Source organism: Heterocephalus glaber, unplaced genomic scaffold (genome assembly GCF_053883595.1).
Source record: "Heterocephalus glaber isolate CG9 unplaced genomic scaffold, H.glaber_assembly_v1.0 deba00001594, whole genome shotgun sequence".
NCBI classification, from domain to species: Eukaryota; Metazoa; Chordata; class Mammalia; order Rodentia; family Bathyergidae; genus Heterocephalus; species Heterocephalus glaber.
In genome coordinates this window covers 20,632,233-20,648,721 of record NW_028258369.1, presented here as the reverse complement: position 1 = coordinate 20,648,721, position 16,489 = coordinate 20,632,233, and the positions used below count along the sequence as shown (strand labels likewise).

At 41.9% G+C, this 16,489-nt stretch overlaps 1 protein-coding gene across 2 annotated transcripts in view; it reads left to right on the top strand.

Moving 5' to 3' along the window:
- The window catches only part of Wwc3 (WWC family member 3), a 109,673-nt gene that overhangs the window by 43,446 nt on the left and 49,738 nt on the right, over positions 1–16,489 (top strand). For both annotated transcript variants that reach the window (XM_013067891.3, XM_004871034.4), the window contains exons 3-5: positions 1,872–2,075; positions 10,807–10,883; positions 11,958–12,037. In XM_013067891.3, the coding sequence (XP_012923345.2) occupies positions 1,872–2,075; positions 10,807–10,883; positions 11,958–12,037 (361 nt within the window). The remainder of the gene's footprint in view (positions 1–1,871; positions 2,076–10,806; positions 10,884–11,957; positions 12,038–16,489) is intronic.

The following is a 16,489-nucleotide window of genomic DNA, read 5'->3' as shown; positions in this document are numbered from 1 at the left end:
GGTCAGATTCTGATGTTCAATTTTCTGTTCTGCTATGTGAGCTTTTAAGGTCTGGAGAAGGAAGCCAAGAGCCTCAGGTGGCGGTGTACAAGGCTGAGTAGGGGTTATCAACAAGGTGTTTCCAAGGGAAAACTTACCTTGGAACATTTAGTGTGCACGTGTGTGTATTAAAATAAACTCAACCTAAAATTTATATGTCTGACCCTTTCCAGGTAAATGCACAGATCATGAAATGAACCATTTTAAAGTGAACAGTTCAGTAGCATTTGGTGCATTCACAGTATCATACAAACACCACCTCTGTCCAGTTCCAAACCGTTTTCCACAGCCGCAAAGGGAAATTCATCCTTAGGAAGCAGTCACTCTTTGTTCCCTTCTCTCCAGTCTCTGGTAGTGATCAGTCTGCTTTCCGTCCTTGAGGCCTTGCATGTTCCAGACATTTCACAGCTATAGAATCATACACTCTCTGGGCTTTTGTGTCTGCTTTCCTTCACCGAGCATAATGTTTTCAAGGTTCCTCAGGGTTGTAGCAGGTGTCAGTGCTTCTTTCCTTTTTATGGCCTGATAACTTTTTCTTCTATAGACGAAGCAGATGTCCTGAGAATATAAAGACACTTGAGGCTGTGCCCCTCCTACGTAGGGCTCACTGTTTACAGAGAAAGCAAAAAGCTATAAAAGCAATTATGTGCCATGTGGCAGGTGGTAAGAGTGGCAGTGCTGGGAGGGCCAGAGAAGGTTCAAACCGGAAGTGTCTTTGTAGCAAGTGTTGGAAGGAAGGCAGTGGGCTTTCCTGGTGGGCCGAAGAGGACAGAAACAACATAAAAAAGAGTGGAGATGAGTCCAATGAGCGTATCTGGGGGCTTGGGGAAGAGGATATTTGGGAGGAAGAGGGCAGAAAATAGAGATGAAGCCGGCAGGTGAGTTTCGGGACTCCTCTATCATGCCAGGGCAACTGGACTTTGTGCCATAGGAGAGGCTCCTATGTAAGAGATCACAGCAGGTCGGGAAGGTGATGTTTGTGAGTGTATGGAGAATGGCCGTGGTGGCCCAAGACAGAAACTGGGCCGATTATGGAGGGCAGTCTGGTTGGTCTCATTGGACTAAGGGGAGACAGGAAAGAGGACATGCCATCAGCCAAGATTATATCCAGTGGTAGGAGTCACCCATCTTGAAGACCCTTCAAGTAGTCTAGCAAGGGGAAGAGCAGGGGTTCTTTGTGGATGAGAGTCAGGGTGGGGTCCCAGGGTGGCTGGGGTGGGGTTCCAGATGGCGTTGCTCACTGTGAGTGGGAAGGCAGAAGGCCAAGCATCATGTGGTGTCGTTTGGTTTGCTTTTTCTTTGGGTACTATGACAGAGTGGTGTGTGAGAATGCGTGGGCCCTCCTGAGAGCCTGCAGTGGAAGGCAGGGTGGGTATGGGGGACCATGGGTGGGAGGGGATAAGGAATTTAGTGATGAATCTTTGAAAAGGGAAAAGGAGAAGAGGGGCAAGCCACATCGGGAGACGGTGATGAAGAGGTCAGTGAGAATGCTGTAAATAGGTATTAGTTTGACAGGCCAAGCCCATTTGGGTTAATTTCCTCCGATTTTGCCCATTTAAAGTGTGGTCTTTATGGTGCAAAAATGGCCTTGTGTTGTCTTCCTTCCTTCAATGGACTATTTTGTATCTGTAAAATTTTCTTCTTGTCTCAACTGTGGATATATAAACAGGTGTTCCATACTTTACGAAGTCTCATTGTGTAGACTTTTCCATGTTGTGCATTTTAGTAGATAATTCATTTTCATATCGAGCAGCAGTATAACTGTTGACTGTTTATCAGTCTTGTGATTTTACCCTTAAGTCAACTTGTGTTCTTACGCTTTTCATTTCTAGAGCTTACCCAGATTGAGGATCCAAGAGAACAGTGGAGGCGAGAGCAGGAGCGGATGTTGAAGGAGTATTTAATTGTAGCCCAGGAGGCTCTCAATGCCAAGAAAGAAATCTACCAGATCAAGCAGCAGCGGTTGGAGCTGGCTCAGGAGGAGTACCAGCAACTGCACACACTATGTGAGGATGACAGCCGCTCATATGCCAGCTGTGAGTTGACTTGTCTTTGGTGAATATGCATGACTTTCACGGTCATCTCTTTGCTAGGTTGTCTGTAAACACCCAAGACAGCTTTATGAAGGTTCCAGTCACAGACTGATAGGTAATCAATATTTATCAAGTGCCTCCTTTGTGCCCAGATGCTAGAATATGGTGGTGACTAACAAAGGAAAGGTCCTTGTCCTCATGGAGCTTATTTTCAGGACAAAAGGTAAAAAACAAATAAGCAATTACAATATCAGGTTGTGATGTGAAGGAACCTCCTTTCTCATGACTGTCACTTTTGAAGAGGGCTTCACTCAGAGGTCATGCAGTTAATACTGTGTGTCTGGAGCGATGTTTTGGGAAACCTACCCAGTGGGTTTCTCGTTTCTGGGTGGGAAGATTCAGGAGTCTGCAGGCCTACCAAGCACCTGTCTCTCTGTAGAGGTCTTTTTAAGGCATTCTTGGTCAGTACACTGAAGGAGGAGAAGCCCATTGTAACCCAGAGCATTGTAGTAATCTCTGACCTGAAAGTAAGATGGCTGGACTCTGCTATTCTCCAAAAGAACCCTGCCATAGTTTCAGAGGCTGCTGGAGGTAGCCTCCTATTTCATTAGTACTTAGCAGGTGCTCAGGTATGGAGGGAATCAGGTCCTGTCTCAGAGCCCAAAGCCTTTTGTTATTGACACAGCCACTGTGTGAGCCAGCTCCTAACAGAGTAGTCACATTCAGTAGCCCACTACAGGTGAACATGGCTACTACTGTCCTTGGCACCAGTGAGCTCAGAGAGAATATATAAAGTTGGTACCACTAAGTAGGGGGACCCACTTATGGCATAGTGCCATGTTGCCAGGCATTTGGCCTTAGTGATAAAGTTTGAACATTAAAGATATGATCATGTTTTACTCTGTATAGCAAGTCAAAATGGAATTAAGCCCAAGGGCCACATGTCTTGTGCTCTTTTTTATTGCAGCTACTGTTGAAGATGAAAAAGCATAGAAACTATGGACAATAGTGCAGTTTTGCCTCTGTAATAGGAATTTAAGATATTTCTGTTACCTCATATGCCTTGAAGAAATGGAGGTGACTCAGATATAGTAATGTGTTATGCCCATCTATAGATATATTGGTTCATATTAAGATTTTTTGTTTTTTTTTTACTTTCCATCAGAAGGTGATAGATCAGCTCAGTGCTGAAATTTAGAGGCTGGTTTCTTCTCTCCAGTTTTCTTATAATGTCTTTCTTTGATTTTGGTATCAGCCTGATAGTGGCCTTATAGAATGAATTGAGAAGTGTTCCTTCCTCTTTTCTGAAAGAGTCTGTGTGAGATTGGTATTAATGATTTCTTAACTGTTTGGTAGAACTCACCAGAAAAACCACCAGGGCCTGGAGTTCTTTGTGGGAATGTTTTTAACTACAGGTTCAATACCTTTAGTAGATATAGGGCTATTCAGGTTTTTAATTTCTTGAATCAGTTTTGGTATTTGTGTATTTCAAAGAATTTTTCTATTCATATAATCCAAAAGTAAGCAAACTTTGCTTTAAAGGATAAATAGTTTAGACTTTGTGGGCCATTTGATCTCAGGCCCAGCTACTCAGTCCTGTTGTTTTTATGTGGAAACACAGACAAGATGTAAATGAGTATGTCTGGCTGTGTTCCAATAAAAGTATAAATACAGATAAGAAGCCAGATTTGGCCCACAGGGAGTTTGCCACATGGTGATCTGAGCTGTCAAGTCTGTAGAGCACATAGAGTCCCTTTGCTATCCTTTGGACATCTGTAGACTTTGAGGTAATATTCTCTCAGGTCTGATATCAATAATTGATATCTTTTCTTTTTCTCTTTTTAATCAGTCTAGCTAAAATTTTGTCAGTTTTATGTATTTTTTTTTAGTTTATCTTTTCAATGAACTGGCTTTGGGGTTTTCTTTTTTCCTCCTATTTCTTGTCTGTCTTCTACTGTACTGATTTTTCTTCTTTGGTATTTTTCTTCCATTTAGTTTGCCTTGAATTTGTTCTCCCCTTTCTACCTTCCCAAAGTGGAAACTTAGATCACTGATTTTAGACTTTTCTTATTTTTTCACATACCCTTTAAAGGTGTAAATTCCTCTCTTATTTCTCTTTAACTGCATCCTACAAACTTTGATATGTTATATTTTCATTTTCATTCAGTTCAAAACATTGTCTCAAGGGCTGGGGATTTAGCTCAGTGGTTCCGCCGCCGCCTGCCTCGCAAGCGCACGGTCCCGAGTTCGATCCTCGGTACCAAAAAACAAAACAAAACAAAACAAAACAAAAAAACCAAAAAACATTGTCTCATGTCCCTTGTGATTTACTTTTTGACCTACATGTTCTCTAGAAGTAAGCTGTTGGAATTTTTAAAAGATGCTATGTTGTTATTGATTTCCAATGCAATTACATTTGGTGAGAGACTATACTAAGTAAGATTTTGATCTTTTGAAATCTATTGAGATGACTTTTATAGTTGCATATGGTCTCTCTTGGTGATCTCATAGGATCAGAAGCACATGAATTTGGTGCCTCAAGGTTATACCTAATGGAAGCATTGGGTTATAATTGGTCCTAAGATCATATAGTTAGAAATTCTAAATCTTTCACAAAGCTACTTGCCAGAAGCAAGGTTGAACCATAAAAAATTTCCATTTTTGTAGTTCAAGAAAGGCTGAATATTGGCAGTTTCTTAACCTAATAATGTCTTTCCAGTAGCCCTTCGGTACTTTATCTGTTGCATGTTAAGATTTCATGAGGTTCCTAAAGAGGCTTCTCAAGTCAGTCTGTCAAGAATGGAATGGAATGGAAGAAGTATATATCAGAAAAACTTGGCAGGAAGTTTCTTGCCAGTTTTTGAAAAGAAAAATTGAGCCAGGAGAAGGTGTGTACTATGTACTGGCTACTGCCAATGCAGCCAGCACTCCAGCTGCACCAAGCATGGGGATTCTGGACTGGATGGCCTTAAAGATGCAGATATGAGGGGCCTTGGAGTACCTACCCTGAGATGGAGCAAATGGAACTCCAGTGTAGTGCAGAGCCTGTCAGGTAACTGTTGTTCAGTACTTAGAGACCTGTGGAGCTGGGATATTCAAGAAGATTAGTTTTTGTGCCCCCCTCCTGACATTTAGGCAAATAAGGAATTAGGTTCAGTCACATTCCTTTCTAAACCCCATGGAATTTTATTAATGCCTGATAAAAAGAAATATTCAAGATACTCTCTTTGAAGTAGCATCTTTTTCTTTGTAGAGGAAGATGATGACTCTGTGGTATTGGGATTGTAGCATGCTTGTCAGATTCACTTGCTCAAAGTCGTGGTGTATACATGGTCTGTTCCTCCATGTGGGGAGGTTGTCTTGGAGGCCTGAGAGGGGCCTGCTTGTTTTCGTGAAAGGGCTGGAGATGCCAGTGGAGCTTCCTGGGGCCTATCAGCTCACCAGGGAAAAAGCCAACTATGAGTGGAATCTAGGAGTTAATCCAAGTGGTTTATCAAGTTGCTGCTGTCCCTAGGGTTTCCACCAGGCTCTTTCAGGCTGCTGTTTAACCTGAACTGCTGATTACAATGAGGAAAACCCTGCTAGTCATGACTCAAATGCATTCTTTCTGGCTACACAGTAAAGTTCAGTACAGTGATCCTGTTGGCTTGAATTGTCATGATCTCACAGATGGCTCATACAGCCATGCCAGAGGGGCTGAGCCCACGTCGGGAGCTGCTTGTGGCCATACCCAAGCGCACCTTGTTCTAGTCGGCTATGTGGGTCTCATGGCACTGAGATCTCTCTCAGTGCCAGCTCACCTCTAAAACTGGGAGGTGTCTCCTTGTCCTGGCACTGGGAACTGAGTATCATCTGGATTTATTTGCCCTTACTTCCTTTCATTGGTGATAACTTGAAGGGAAAGGAAATAACTATTCCATAAGCTAAGGTTTCATATACACTGTTAGGATTGCCACACTGTGAAGAACACGATGTGGTCTTCCTTGTTCTCTCAAGAAACTGAATATCGGGGAGGCTAACTTACCTCTTCAAGGTTATATACCTAGTCAGTAAATAATAGAACTTGGATTTGAACCCAGATCTGTTTGCTTGTACCCTTCAGTTCTCTATACTATTTCCTAGACTGGAAAGAGGCAGCTCAGAAGAGCCAATTTGGCTTCTGGAGCACTTACTGCCTCCTGGTGCCATTTCCAAGTTATATCTGAAAATAAAGACCAGTCATACATTGACACGTTGTCTGGAAATTATGCAAGATTGAAGGGTCAAGTGAAAAGCAGAGCGCTTTTTACTTTTTGACTTACTCATGACTTGTGTAGGATCCCTAAACTAATCATCTATTTTTAACAGGTTTTTATTTAGCACCTGAAGTTGATATGTACTAAAGGTTGAGGATACAATTTAAAGACTGATTATAAGGAAAAGTGAGGCAATAATGGTGAACAGAGGAACTAACCGGGAGGACTGGAGGAGGGGAAGTGTGTCTGGCCCACACCCTTCACAGATTTTCCCCTGAGCTCTGAAAATCACCAGAATAAAACCCCATTCACTGGAGAGGAAAGATTTTGTGTCAATGTTGGGCCATCTGGTATCTAAGAATACCCAAGCCTTGACCTTTTTTGCTCCTGACCAAAACAATTTCAGATGCTTTGCTGGATTAGAGCACACATGTCTCCAGGAACCAAGATGCCTACTGTACTTTATTTCTATGAGTCTCTGAGTTCATTGCCTGGTGCCCATTCTTGTGTTAGGACACTGGGATGAATCTTTTCTACAGTGGACTCATTCTCTCAGTGACACACCGAGTAGTTTTTCTACAGTTCCATTTTGTAGAGTATTTGCCTCCTTTTAACACTGAATGCACTATTATCTCAGAGACTTTTCTTCTGGAGTTATTCCTTCATTCTTGAGAAACTCTAGCCTCCGCCTACATTCAGATTAACTATATGACCATGTGCAGGATCTTTTGGAAGAAATTTCTCACATGGGGTAGAATTATAGTCTGAGCCACAGGTTTGCAAACTGTGTCAGGCCTATGGGCTGAATCCTATCCAGTGTGGCTGTTCACACATAGTTTTCTTGGAACACAGTCATGCCCATTCACTCCCTTATTGTCTGTTGCAGCTAAAACAGAAGAATTGAGTATTCAACACAGACTGTATGGGCCAGAGGTGAATATACTTACTATCAGTACCTTTACTGAAAAGATTGCCAACCTATGGTCTATCCTAGTGATTCTCAGTCCTGGCTGCAATCGAATCTCCGGGAGGGCTTTTAAAAAATGACTACTGCCTGGACTCCATGCTGAGGGATTTGGATTTAATTGGCCTTGGATAGAGCCAGCTATTTTTATTGTTTGCTTCTTTAAAGCTCCCCTAGTGATTCCCAAGTTAAGAGCCACTTGCTTAGATTGACTAAATGTCCCTTCTAGCAGCAGGAATATGGCTTTGTTATCCCAGCTCCTAGGAGCCATACACTGAAAGTTTCTTTGGGTGCTTGGGAAAGAGTCAACCTTATCTCCGGTGAGAAAGTGCTGACTCACCCCGGAATCTTGGGTCAGGTGGTGGTGAAGCTGGACCTTATCAGCTATCAGTCCTGCCAACATTCTTTCTGAGGCTCCAAGTCCATCCCACAAAGACTATCTTCTATCCTGTGCCTTGTTACAGGGTGTTTCTCATCTGCTGTCTGGGTTAGGATAAGGACTGCAGTCAATCTGATCAGCCTTTTGTTTTCCATCATACAAGCATGTTGGAGCAGGCAGGAAAAAAAATGGATCACGAAGGATTTTTCACACGTTATTAGTTGGCAAGCCTCAATTTTGAAGGCTATAGCAGAGCACATGTGTTTACTGAGAGATAATTCCCCAGGAGTCTACATTTTAGACACAAATCCCATGAATGATGACATAGTGTGGATCAAGTCACTACAAACTCAGTCTTTTAATCTATAAAGTGGGGAAACATAGTCATAGTTTCTCTTTCACAAAGATTTCATGAGAATGGATGAAATAAATGTGAAGGGCACCCTCTAATAGCAAGGTATAATAATTTACATTGTTATGGTCCAGCTAAGCTGTAACCTTTTATCATTCAAAGCAATGTTATATGTTTGAGCAGATTCCTTAAGCTATTTAATAGGTCTGCACACTCAACTCTTCTAGAGTGAAGTGAATTTTGGAGGTGGAAGTCTGGTCTTTATCATAAACCTTGAGATTGGAGACATGCTTATCAGAGGAAGATCTTTTTATAAATTGTGAAGTGCATGCTGTTAAAAAGGGGGTCTGGAGTCTTGAGCTATTCCTTGGATTCTATAATTGGTGTAAGTGGTTCTATTAGACTTACCAGCAGATCTGAGGGACTGAGATTTTTATTTATAAATTGAACTATTCTATTAAAAGTTATGCCAGTGTTCACAACTATTCTTAGCATCAGGAAGTAACATGTATTTACAGTCTTACGTACTTGACTTCTTTTTCTCTCATTCCAGACCTAGAGTTTTATAATTATAGAGACCATAGGAAAAGTAACATGAATGGTATCCATATAAGTAAAATCTGTCTTCTAGGGCATTTCACCTGTAAGTAACAGAAGACTAATACCCATGGCCTGGACAAAAAGGAAAGCCATTGTCATGTAAAAGCCCTCAAGAGGCTGTGTGGGGTTGTCCACTGGTTGCTGTGTAGATGGCCACTGCTGTCTACACTTCCTGTGTGTGTTTCAAGTCTTTGCTAATTTTCCCTTTTTATGAATTTTATGAATTACACATAAAAAGTTTGGTAATGATGATTTCCAGATATTGTTACTGATGTTCAACATTGACGTTAACTTTGTTGAACTTTTGTGGTAGGGTTACTTTCAACTCTTAATAGGAAAGGTCCCGGATGATAACTGTTGGCTTGTCTGCCTGCTAAGTTGGCAAGTTCAACACATGTTTAAGGGAAGAGTCAGCCAGCTCTAGTCTCCTTTCCATATTGCCTCCCACCAAAGTGGAAGGCCTTTAAGTTTGGTTCTAGGAGACTGAAGTCCTAGGAGTTTAATGTAGAGATTTTATATAATTTTTTTACCTCTTAAGGGCATTATCTGAGGTGTTGCTTTCATTACTAATCTTACATGGAGCCCATGAGTCAGCCAGAGTTGAATTTGTAGGATTTGGAAACAGGTATTCTCAATTAAGAAGCAATTCTGGGCTTTTGTTTGTTTGTTTGGTTTATTTTGGGTGGTGCTGGGAATTAAACACAGGCCCTTGGACATGCTAAGCAAGTACTCTACCACTGAACTACATCTCCAGCCCAAGAATTCTATTTTAAAAATATTTTACTCCATGTCTTTGAGAGATCATGATTCTAAGTATAAGAAAATTTGAGATAAGCTGGCAGACATTTAGCTTCTCTAGATATTTATTTCCAGTATATTCAGTTGTTTGAAGTTGTGATTGAATGGGGTTTAAATAGTAGATTTTCCATAGGACTGTTTTGAAAATGAGAGATCTGAACTGCCCAAATTAACTTTGGATGTGGTTCTAATTGAAGCTTTAAATAATTTTGCTGTGTAAGCTACTTGACAGGTTTGAGCCATCCTTTCCAATATAAAGTCAGGGAAGGATTTTGAATTAGTTTCTAGTTGTAGGAACCTAAGTTAACTGTATGACACTCAGCCTGAGGCATCCTGATCAAAGGAATAAAAGAAAGTGTCCTAGCCCACCCTGCAGATGGATCTTCTGAGCAGGTGTGTTAAGGACAGGACAATAACCAGGAGGCTGATGATATGGTGTAGGGGTGACTCACAGATGAAGACCAATGAGCTAAAGAAGAGAAGTCATGTTGTCACAGTGCAAAAGCTCATGGCTCCAGATGCATGGAAGGGGTGGTTGAAATCAGAAACAGCCACTGGCTGCTCCAGATGCTGGAATACCAGGAAAGGTTTGGAGCTCTGAGTGGACAGAAATTGGCACTGTACGTGGCATATAAACAGCTCTGTGGTGCTTATTCACACCAAGTATTGGCTGTTCATACTAATGACGCTGTGTCTGTAAAAAGGATTTAAATCCTGTGCACTGTTGCACTGTTTAAGAAAACCTTGAGCTATGTGGTGTATCTTAGCTAACCATCCATCAACAAGCTGCTAGAACAAAAGTGTGTGAGCACCTCACTTCAGTTTCTGGGGAATAGATAACTTGAGGGCACAGCCTTCCTCTAGCCTGCCAGGTGGACACAGTACTAGGTAAAGTTGCCCTTTTAATTTTATTCTTAGTTTTTTCTTTCTCATGTCAAGTAACTATTAATCTGGAGAATAATAAATGTGAAGAAAATAAAGATTAAATCATTTGTTATATAACCACAGACAATAACCATAGTTAACCTTTTGGTTCTATCCTTCAGTGACTTTCATGTTATGTGTTGAAAAGTTAGTAAAAATGGGTTTGTACCACAGGTTTTCTGTATCATAATCATACCTCTCTTCCCTTCTGTGTTTGTACCTTTCATGACCTTGGTAGATTTGTAAGAGAAATAAAGAATTTTGATCTACCTACAGCTATATGTTCTCTTGTGTGTAATCATATAGAAAATCCTGATACACTAAAATCAAACATCAAGCATATCTGAGGTTGTGAAGCATCAGCTCTTGAGGAGCTAGTGTTCACTTGTAAATTTGAGACTTGAAATTGTGAATCAGAAGTTCCTTATGTGCATTTATGTATTTTAGAAGATCTGTTATAACATATATTTCCTTTTGTTTAGCCTTCTCTGGATATTCAGCAAATACAAAGTATGACCCCCACCAAATTAAAGCAGAAATAGCAAGTCGTCGGGATAGGGTGAGTAAAACTAGTGTTTTGACAGCTAGAAGCATTGCATGTATTTTTATATCACGTTTCTTAACCTGGTTTATTTTGTGGACATCAGTGTGTCTGACAGTCATATTTTAGCAAAAGTTTCAATTTCATAGATTATTATTGCATTTTCTTTTACTTTCTACTGTTTTTCTATTAGAAGGAAAAAAGTTTCATTTTAAAGCCAGGCCAGAAGTAGCCTATATCCCTGTGTTTCCTGGTGCTGAGCTCACCAGCCATTTGGAAAGATGTGGTGACATCAGGGTGTCGTCTCACAGGTCTGCTTTCCTGAGGTTGCTGGATGCTGACCTTGACCCTGGGCCGTCTCGGCAGCTGCCCTTCTCCACTGGGTGACCAGTCCTAGAGGGCTGGCATCTGCAACAGTGTTTGACCAGAAGGGCTTTGATGCTTCTTCCCTGCTGTTGGTTGGATTCTTCAAGTGTCACCTTGTTTTAACCCTTCAGATCCTTGTTTTGGTTGCCCGCAAAGGGGGACACTTGTGTTGCATTTTTGACAAAGCACAGGAAGCGCCTTGGAAGTGAGGCCCCCTCTTCTGGTGTGTTGTTCCCTGACCAAGTGTGCCATTTACTGTGCTGGTTCTCACATTCTAGCCCAGCTAAGAAAGACACCCAGGAACTTCGTAAAAGTGCAGGCTCCCAGGCCCACCCCTGGGCTTTGGCCTAGGCCTGGAGTGGTTCAGAATCTGTTTAAAGAAGCTCACCTGGTGAATGAGTTTCAGATAGTTGGAGACCATGTTTTTAGAAACAGAGGAAAGATGACAAAGCATTTCAGGTTTGCTGATTGTAATGTGTAAGTCCTTACCTAGAAAAAGAACACAGTTACTAGTTGCCCATCTGGGTAGGGCCCTGCCAGCAACAGATAGAGGATTTTTGTATCAAAGCAAGGTAGTTTTAGACATGTGTGACAAAAGTTCATGGAGAGAATAGATGACTCATGGAATTACAAACTAAGTAGGATCATAGATGACAGCACCTATAACAACTGTCAAAATAATTTTTTGCAGCTTCTTTTGGAAAAACAAATGTGATTTGTCTTTAGCTTTCCAGATTAAAACGGGAGCTGGCCCAGATGAAGCAGGAGCTACAGTACAAAGAAAAGGGCGTGGAGACCCTGCAAGAGTGAGTTGCCTGTGTGTGTGATGGAAACATTTTCCTCTTGTCCTGACCCACTTGGTACCTGGACCTTCACCCAAAAGCTTCATAACCTTCGTGTTTGTGCCTTTATCAATGCTCGTTATTTGCCAGTCCTAAGCATCAGAGCCTCTTTTCCTTGAAGATACCTTTGTTCTTTTAAGTGGAAATACCCGGGAAATAAGACCTTTAATTTTTATATTTATGTATTTCTCTCTATAACTGCACTGCCTAAGACACATATGACCATTTACCTTTAAATTCAGGGTTTTGATAGTTTTATTCTCTTAAACTTTTTATTCTAAAATTAAACTTTAAGTTAATTAAAGTAAAAAATTGAATTTAGTTCCTCAGTCTCAGTAGCTACATCTGACAGTAGTCAGATGTAGACAGTAGTCAGTTAGCTGGTGCACATTTTCTCCACCATGACACTAGTGACATTTTGGACCAGTCAGTATCTCTTCGTGGGGACCATCCTCTATGATGTCGAGCAGTATCCCTGGCCTCTACCTAATAGCTGCCAGTAGCACCCAACCTTTAGTTTTAACAACTGACAGTGTCTCGAGACATTTTAGTGTCCCCAGTTGAGAAGCACTGTGCTAATGGCCCATCAGTGGGCAGCATAGGCAATAGATTTCTATCTATCATTGCAGGAAATGCTATTGGACAGTCTTATCTATGGGCCCTGTTCCCATCTTTACAATTAGAACTTTATCCCTACTAAGAGTTTAGAAATGAATTTCTTACAATTAGTGAGCTATAGCAAACCAATAAGTTCACCAAGCAAAAGTTGTTATTTTACAAATGGTGATAGTGTTGATGTGAAAGAATTGTTTTCTTCCTAAAGGGTATTGTAGGCTTGTTGGCTGAGGGTTCTTCTCTCTTGATTTAGAGTGAGGCTTCACTGGCTAGAGTTGGTCATGTGCTTTACACTTACTATGCCTGTTTTTCTCATCTGTAAATGGTGATTATCTTAGTCTTTTTGAGCCACTGTAACAAAATAGTGTTGACTGGGTGGCTTAAACAGTAGACATTTATTTTATAGTTCTGGAGGTGCAAAGTCCAAGAGTCTGTTCCTAGTGAGTCCAGTTCATGACCTATGGATGGTTACCTTGTCACTGTGTCCTCACATGGCAGAGAGAGAGAGAGAGAGAGAGAGAGAGAGAGAGCACGCTCTGATTGTACTTCCTTTTCTTTTCAGGACATTAATCTCATGGGGATCCTGCCCTTATGACCTCATCCAAACTTAACTGTATCCCAAAGGTTCCACCTCCAAATACTGTCACATTAGGGGGTGGAGCTTCAACGTAAGATTTCTAGGGGAGAGCACCACAAACATGCAGCATATAATAGTGATGATTGTGTTAAACTGTCTAATGGCAGTCCCAGCTTGGTACCTAGTTAGCCTTCAGCAAAGGCAGGAGTCCGCATGGTTACCCTGATTGATAAAGGTAGCGGTGTGCTGTGCTTTGCGTCCTGGGTGCAGACTCAACAACAGTGTGCCAAATATGACTGCAGTGTCCCTCTTTATGGAGAGCTTATAAATGAATGTGTTTGACAAGTGTAATTATGCCAGCCTTATGCCAAGATTGGGTTGGCTCAGGATTTCTTTGTGTGTTCATTCTCTATTAAGATCATCTAGGCACCAGGAGAGACACACACAAAAAGGTGAGCTGGGTCCTGCATAGAGGGGCTTGGCTTCCTCAGGTACTCACCTCCCAGAGTTGTTACAAGGTGATGATTTGTTCAGAAACACTGCCATGCGCCCTGCAGTTGGGCTTTGATAAGCCTATTACCATATTTAGTGTGCTCTGCATTCTTTTAAAGTCATTATCCACTTTTTGCTTTTTCTACTATTACTCATCGTGAGTGTATGTGTGTGAGCTTGTGTGCACTTTCCTATGTCATCGATCTACAATCTGAAGTTCCTTTAATTAGCCCTAGTTAGTTTGTACAGGTTTTTTGTTTTGGTTTTTTTTAACCAGTGGCTGTTTTTGTTACTCATTTTGTCCACTTGCTACAGTGGGTTCCAGTGTACTGATCCACGCTCTGTCCTTGTCCCCCTCTGGGCAGTCTGGTCAGCCCCCACATACCCTGACACCTTGTAGGGTGCTTCTGTGTGTGTTGTGGCTGTGTCATCCCGTGCCACTTCTGTTAAAGGGATGGGTAAAGACTAAGTACAAGGAAGTAATTTGATTTGCTAGGTCATCAAAAGTTGCCTGAGAGTCTAGTTGGATTGGAGGTTGGTTTCCCGCCTTTCTGTCAACATTACACAGTAGTTGTGGACAATTGCAATTGTGATGTGAAGCATTGTGTGTACTGGAGGTTGTAGTCAAGTCTCATTGTCATTTGCAGAAGCTCTGAGAAAGGTAACTGGGGCTCTGGAAGAGTCTGAGGCCGCAGGGCAACCCTGAGCCTCCCAGGGGAGCCGAGTGCTGCACTTTCCTGCTGCTTGTGGCTTCTGTGTGGGGTCCCGGGACTCATTACATGCTCCATCATTTGGGGCTGCTCCATTTCCTTATTTGAAGACAACAGTAATATTTCAATGTCAGCATAAAACTGAATAAGCAAGAAAAGAAAACATGCTGGTGACTGAGCAAACCACCTTCCTTGGCCTTGCTGGGACATAAGTCCATCTCTTGGAGTTCTAGTCAAGGGTAGGAAAAGGAGGCCTCTGTTTCTCCCAGTGTTTGGGCAGGGCAGCAGCAGCCCGCACAGCCAGAGGCTTAACTTTACTCCTGCAGCCAAAGTGGAGTATGAGTTGTGCTCCTGGAAGAGAGAAGGGCAGTGTTGTTTGTATTCTCTTTTTGCTTTTGTTAGCATGATCCTAGGCTTGGGAGCAGCGATTGTAAACTTACCCCTTGCCAAGGGGAGGCACCTCTTGCCTGCCAGAGCTTGTGGGGATGCCCGCCCTCCCCTGGGGAGGTGGAGGAGTGACAGGGAAGGCTCTGGACCTGGCCTTGGTCCTGAGGGGCCCACCCGGAGCTGAGGCCAGCGCCCGCCAAGAGGCCCAGCAGCTTCCCCAGCTCAGAGGAGCTGCCCAGGGAGCGAGCCATCTCTTCATCTGCATGCTGTCTCAGCTCCCTTTGAAGCCGAGTTATCACTGCCTGTCTACTTTGTTCTGTGACACAGCCTCACAGGAAGAAAAGAAACATGGGCGCTCATACCACACTAAATTCTTTGTAAGTGAAGAACAGTCTAGAGTCTTTCTCTGACTTCCACAGGTGATGGGATGAAAAAAACATCATTATTTTTCTGGTATCAAAGATTGGGCATTTATGTTTGGATCAAAGCTTGCAAATTTGTATTATTCATTGAGAAAGTCTGAAAACTCTTTGTAAACATTAAAAATATGATTATCCCACCTCCACTGTGAAATGCTGACCATGAGCACAGATAGCGCAAGCTGTTGTACATAAACATGGAGCTTCTCTGCTTTTATTACCAACATTCATTTCAGGCAGTGGCCCTAGATTTTCCTCCAGAAAACTTTCTGCTGTTCGTGCTTCCCAGAATCTCCAGTGTATTCTTTTCCAGAGCACCTCACCAGGAGTTTGGCTGCATATAATGTTTTAAACTCAACTTGTTTATCTTGGTGAATTTCCTGGCTAGCAAGGAAATCCATCATTATGCTCAAGTCCAAGTGAAGAAAAAAGAACCTTTTGTGTTTAAAAAAAAATCTCTATATATGTTGCTAATATTTGTAGAGGGGAGCAGGCCATGGATATATTCTCTAGATTAAAGATATAAAATCAGTCAGTTAATCAATCTATCTATCTATCCATCTATCCATGGCTCATCTGTGTCCCTGTCCCATTCCTTAAGTTCTTAGTCTCTTGTTGATGCAAACCCCAGAATCACATTGAATTGATAAATAGCTCCCCCAAAGCTGTAGACTCCTTAGGCATCCCTTCTCCAGTGACTGCCCCAGTTTCTCTGCAGTTTGGATCCAGAGTCAGATGAGGCCCACACAGTGTATTTGGTTGATGTGAAGTCTTTTTATCTCTCCTTCTCATTTTTGTTTTCCTGACAACTTATTTGCTGAAGAAAGTAATTTGCTTGTCCTGTAGAATTTTCCTGATGTTGGCTTTTGCTATTTGAATTCACGGGTTGTCGCCAAACATGATCTTCTGTCCCTGTTATTTATGCACATGTATATAAATAGTTCTACAGGCTGGTTCTGATTCAAGTTCAATTTCTTTTTTTTTAATTTTAGTAAGAATGTTTTGTGGGTGGTAATGTTACTTCTGCCAGAGAGCATATACTCTCTGCCTGCATTTTTTGTGCTGTGAAGATTGTTGGTGGGTTCTTCCTCGGCCGGGCTTCTACTTCCATTAACAGTGTAATATTTCCCTTCAGCCTTTCATCTAATGTGTGTGTGTGTCTTTCAGGATAAGTTCCTTAAAGTGGACTTGCTGCATCAAAGGGGGCATGCCTTCG